Source organism: Humulus lupulus, chromosome 3, assembly GCF_963169125.1.
Source record: "Humulus lupulus chromosome 3, drHumLupu1.1, whole genome shotgun sequence".
NCBI lineage: Eukaryota > Viridiplantae > Streptophyta > Magnoliopsida > Rosales > Cannabaceae > Humulus > Humulus lupulus.
Genome location: NC_084795.1, coordinates 184,799,304 through 184,804,924, shown reverse-complemented (window position 1 = coordinate 184,804,924; position 5,621 = coordinate 184,799,304). Strand labels below are relative to the sequence as shown.

The 5,621-nt window shown below is 41.8% G+C and overlaps 1 protein-coding gene across 1 annotated transcript; it reads right to left on the bottom strand.

Moving 5' to 3' along the window:
• Nucleotides 1-2,209: 2,209 nt before the first annotated feature.
• Nucleotides 2,210-3,644, bottom strand: LOC133825262 (zinc finger BED domain-containing protein RICESLEEPER 2-like). The gene is made up of 4 exons (XM_062258228.1): nucleotides 3,142-3,644; nucleotides 2,622-2,844; nucleotides 2,432-2,516; nucleotides 2,210-2,328 (listed from the first exon to the last, which is right to left on the bottom strand). The coding sequence occupies exons 1-4, from the start codon at nucleotides 3,642-3,644 to the stop codon at nucleotides 2,210-2,212; spliced, it is 930 nt and encodes a 309-aa protein (XP_062114212.1).
• Between the last annotated feature and the right edge of the window lie 1,977 nt (nucleotides 3,645-5,621).

The window sequence follows — 5,621 nt, the reverse complement described above, 5'->3', positions numbered from 1 at the left end:
AAATATTTGGGGATATATTTTAAGTTAGAATGTTTAGGGGGGAATATTGGGGAAATTTACCATTTTTCCCTCGGGGATGTTTTTGGCACCCCGAGCCTTTGAGGTAACCTTAGAAACTTAAGTCAAATAAAACAAAAGTGGAGAAGTATTCAGAAGCTAAGGAAACCAACCATCTTTCTTTCTCTCTCTCTCTTGGAGTTTTCTCCCTTTGGAAGCTTGGAGACTTTGATCCATAGGAGAGTTTTGGTTTGGAATAAGCTGGCTGTGATTGGGGATTAGCTCAGGGCCAAGTTATCTGTTAAGGTAAGGATTCTAGCACTTGATTATCTGAATTGTGTTTGAGTTTCAACTGATATTTTAGAGTTTTTCATGTGAGCTAAGTTGAGAATTGCTCTTGATTATTTGGGTGAGTTTTGGGGTTAGTTTCTATTGGGTTTTGCTGCTAGGATCACTATAGAACTGTTGTGATGATTGAGTTGGATTGTTAGGTTGATTTTGGGGTAAATTGGTTGGGTTTTCATGGTAAAAATGGAGGATTTTTTTGGGTTCGAAGGGTCAGGCCGCGGCATTGTTCTTGCTGAGCCGTGACCCTCTAGAACAAGTTGGAGGCCAGAAAAAAGGGCGGGCCACAGCATGCCCAAGCTTGGACTGTGGCGCGCCTGCCTTATTTTGGGGTTGGAGGTCTCTAGTTGAGGCGGGCTGCGGCATGGGCTCATGGGGCTGCAACAGTTAGTGTGTTTTTGGGCTTTAAGGAGGTTTTAGGCTCGGGAATCCAACAGTTAAGGCTTGGGATGGATTTTATCACCCGAATTGATAGAATTCAATGTCTCGAAGGCTAGAATTATGACCCAAAGTTATTCAATGGATTAGAACTTGATGGATGGATATTGTTGATGCGTTGTGGCTAGGGTTCAGCGAGGCTCGGACTAGGGGACTGTGCTCATAACATCGGTGCTTGGAAAGCTCGGGATATAGGTAAGAAAACTGTTGTACCCGTAGAGCAGGGCGATGCCCTATAGTTTGTGTTGCAGGGCACGACCCTATTTGATTGTGTTGCAGGGCGTAGCCCCATTGATTATGCTTATGCATGTTTAAGTATTTGTTTAATTATGCTATGTGTGCATATATGTGAATGAACGACAAGAGTCAGGAATGGCGAGGGCGAAGAACGGCGAAGGTCGGGAATGGTGCAGGCCGAGAACGGGAAGGCTGAGTACGGAAATGGGCCAGGAGCAGCGTTTAGCACGCGAAGTGCGAGTTGCCAGGGCGAGACCCTATAGGATATCTAGGATATCCTCACGGTCTAGACCGCGAATCCAGGGCCTGGTAAAGCGCCTGGAATGGCATGGCCGTATGTGTTTAGCCTGTTGGCGGTTTGGTTATATGTTGAATGATAAATATGCATATGTTATCTACTTGTGTGAGTTTTCTTACTGGGCTTCGGCTCACGGGTGATCTATGGTGCAGGTAAGGGCAAGGGGAAAGTCGACCAACCATGAGTACGGAGAGCGTGAAGCGGCGCGTACATGTTTGGCCTGCCTGGCTGCCATAGTTAGGGGCATTTTTGGGAGATGATTGTACTAAACCTAGATTTTGTCGTTTAGCTGACTTTAGTTATATTTTTGAGTTGTAAATATTTCTAAACAATATTTTGGGATCCCAAATGTTAAACACTTTATGATTTTCAATGAATGGAATTATTTTCAACGTATAAGACTCTATTTATGATATAATTACATTTTTTGACTTAAAACCTCGATTAGCGAGTTAATTGCACGTTTTAAACTCACTTAGCAACGACTCTAAGGAAGTAGGGCGTTACAACCAAACCCATCCGAAATGCAGTCTATGTTAGATTGGGTAAGGATCAGGTCGGGTGGGGGAACCTCGGGTTCGGGTGGTGTCGAGTTCGGGTGGGGAAGAAGTGTAACCGAACTCGACCAAAATAGACTCGGGTGGGGTTGAGTTCGGGTCGGGTTTGGGTGGGCCCGATACTTTGCTTATTTTTTTCCCCTTGAAAAATTAGACTGTTAACTCTTTTTTTTTTTTAGAATTGGGTTAATTTATAAAACTATTGAGTATTGACTTGACTATTACTAAAGAGTATTGGCTATTCCAATTCACACAATTCAATTCACAAATATAAAATTAGCATGAGGTTCTTAAATTCTTACAAGTCAAGCCACATCATATGAGGTTCCCACTTCATTCATTCAGTTCCTTGTGCAGCAGATGAGGCTGTATATGGAGCATTGACAGAACCAGAAGGCGAAGGCGAAGCAAAAATATTTTCACTAGCACTAACAGTAGCACTATCACTTGTGATCTCTACAATATATCAATAAATTCCATATATTATATACTTCCATAAATATGATTCAAACAATAATTACAACTAAAATACCAAATAAAAGTTTGTTTAACAACTTACTAGACTCGAGAATCTCTGATGTCTCTGGCACTTTTACTTCATCCATGTAGTCTCGAACAATGAATGGTTGATGTGAACTGCTCCACTATTTTTTGAGACATATTAAACATCCAACCATTTTAGGACTCAACGAGCTCCTAAAAGGATCTAAAATTCGACCACCAGTCGAAAAGGCAGCCTCAGAAGCAACAGTTGTAACTGGTTTGGATAACACATCACGAACAATGGTTGACAAGATCTTATACTTGGATGCATTTTCATCCCACCATTTCAAAATGTCAAAGTTTTCATCCTCAATCATAGGTTCGGCCTCCTCAGTTAGATACCTATCAACCTCATTCTCTGTCTTACCACCATCTTCCTCTTTCCTTTGTTGTACAAACTCATCATGCAATGAAGCATACTTCTTCAAACTAGAATTAGAAGTGAATGAGGAAGAGGAAGATCCACTACGCTAAGGCTGAGGCTGAAGTAATGTAGAACCCCCACCACCATACAAATCAAACAATGATTGTAATGTTTGTTCTACCTCATTAACCATCTAAGCGCATGTCAATGGACCATAAAAAACTTTGAAGCAATGGTTTAGATACTTGAGCTTGTACCTTGGGTAAAGAACCAAGGCAATTATAAGGGCCTCATTACATTCCTCAATCTTTCTCCAGTATTTTTCATATTTCACTTTCATGCTCTATGCCATACTCACTAACAACAGGTCATCCTCCTCAACTGCCATTCTATACAAAGTGCGCTGCATGTTACATATTTCAACAAAGTAATTGTCTATCATAACATAGGTTGATCCAATAAACCTTAATGTTACCTCATAGAAAGTCTCCAAAAACTTCACAAATACTTTTGTATTCTCCCAGTCCGTTTCAGTAGGTGGCCTCTCCTTTTTCTTTCCATCTTTTTCATCCTCATCAAAATACTTCAAAAAATTTGCATTTGACATTAAACTTTCAAATGTCTTTTGGAATTTTAATGCACAATTAAGCATGAGATATGTAGAGTTCCACCTCGTCTGGACATCTAAAGATATAAGTCCTTTGCATTCAATTCCTTCTTCTATGACAACTTCTTTTAACCTTTTGAGCATAGAGGGAGAAGACCTAACATATCTTACAACATCTCTAATGATAGCAATCGAATCATGCTTCTCTTTTAATCCTTCACTAACAATCAAGTTTACAATATGAGCACAACACCTCATATGTAAAAACTAGGGGTGAACATTTGACCCGCCAAACCCGCAACCCGAAAACCCAGTTTTTGACAAAACCCATATGATTCAGTTTAAATCCAGTCCGAACCCGACATGATTCAGGTCGGGTTTGGGTTTTGAATATTTTGTATCACTGGTTTGGGTTTAGTCTCGAAACCCGAACTGCATTAAAAAAATTGATTCATTTGTCACTCATTACTTCTAAAAAGAACCCTAAGAGCTAAACCCCCGACCAACCCTTTCTCTCTTTGTCTGTTGCCCTGTCCGACCTCATACCTTGCCTTCCTCCCTTCCTTTTATTCTCTTCTCAGACCCACCGACCACCACACCACCCTCCGCCCAAGCCCATCCCTCCGCAGCACCACACGACCTGTAGTGTAACACCCTAGACAACCAAGACTTTTACACTGTGTATTTTAAAATAGTGCAAGACTTGCTAATCAAGTCGTTTGAACAGTAATGTGATCCTAAGGTCAATTACCAGGTTAGGTTTAAAAGGTTTTGAACATAAACAATTAATTTTCATTAAAATATATGTTTGGTACATGGGATCCCAAAAACAGGGTTTAAGAGACAATTGTACTAATTCTCAAAAAGTTATACACAACCAGTAGCCACTCTAATGGAAAAACACAAATTTTAGGCTCTGTCCCTGTAATTTCCCTCTACTGTGGCAGACGAGCAACTGATGATGTACACCTCGCTCCTAGAGCTCTCTAACTCATGGTTAATCCAGCTTACCCTTGCCTTTACCTGCACCACATAGCACTCGTGAGCCAAGGCTCAGCAAGAAAACCATAACAATAGATACATAATCAGTTATTGCAACCTTTCAATCAAAAGACAGTTATTAAGAAATTCAACAGGTCATATGCATCAAACTATTAACGGTAAACATGTATGTTCAGCAATAGATCTCAATCAATATGCAAATGCTCAGGATCGGCGCCCGTAGGCCGAGCCCTCTATTTACTCAACTGACTTCGGCTCGCTTAGGCCGAGTCCAGTGTTTATCATGCTGACCCCGACTCACAGTGGCCGAGTCGCATTCCATGCGCATGCATCAACCCCGACACTCATAGGCTGACAATTTCATAATTTGCATAACATTATCACAGTTATACAACACATATACTCAGATACAGGGAATATCAGTCCCAACACAACCACACAATGGTGTAGTTTTCTTACCTTGAATTCTAAGCGGAAGATACAAAACGGTCCCGAGCACGATCCTCAGTCCTGAGCCTTGTTGATAAACCTAGTCACAGCGGCCAATAGGTAATTATCAACTTATAATCCAAATAAATACTCATGAGACAAAAACTAGCCTCCGGGACCTCGATTTCTACTAAATTGGTAGTAGAAATTGTCTCGAGCGCCTAGGTTCAAACCATTGAGCCTCACCAATTCTAGAAACCAACCTAAGGAAAAAAACCCTAGGCGGGCCGCGACTTGCCCCCAAGTCAGGAACCAAATCCTCAAGCTTCAGGGGGAGGCCGGCCGCGACTTTCCCCCTAGGGTCGCGGCGTGCCTTCAAGTCAGAGAGCCACCTAGGGCCCTCTGGGCATGCGGGCCGCGATGCCCCAGAGGTGGGTCGCGGTGCGCCCCTACGAACCCAGAATTTTTGGCTTTGCTCCACTTCTTTCCAGCCAAAACGTCTAAGATAAAAGCCTTAACAAACTCCCCAACCAAAATTAGTACTCAGCTACGAGTTTAGGCCTTTTAATCACCCAATTTAAACACCAAAATATTAACAATTATACTAAGGTTAATACCCCAACTCAGTAAAAACCCATCCCCAAATGCCTAGCTCAATTCTACTCAAATGATTCAAATTTCCCAACATAACAAAGACAAAAACTTACCTCAATGGTTGTTGAATCCCTTCAAGCTTCCAGCCTCAACTTCAGACCTCAAGCTCCAAGTCTCAGCCGAACCCCTTGGTTTCCAAAGCTTCAATTC

Bases quoted from the DNA above. Each gene is read 5' to 3' on its own strand.
- LOC133825262 (XM_062258228.1), bottom strand. From the start codon at position 3,644: ATGAGGTGTTGTGCTCATATTGTAAACTTGATTGTTAGTGAAGGATTA. The intron at 2,845-3,141 runs GTTAGTGAGTAT...TTCTAATTCTAG, and splicing joins GTTGAGGAGGATGACCTGTT to TTTGAAGAAGTATGCTTCAT. The intron at 2,329-2,431 runs GTAAGTTGTTAA...GATATATTGTAG, and splicing joins ATCAGAGATTCTCGAGTCTA to AGATCACAAGTGATAGTGCT.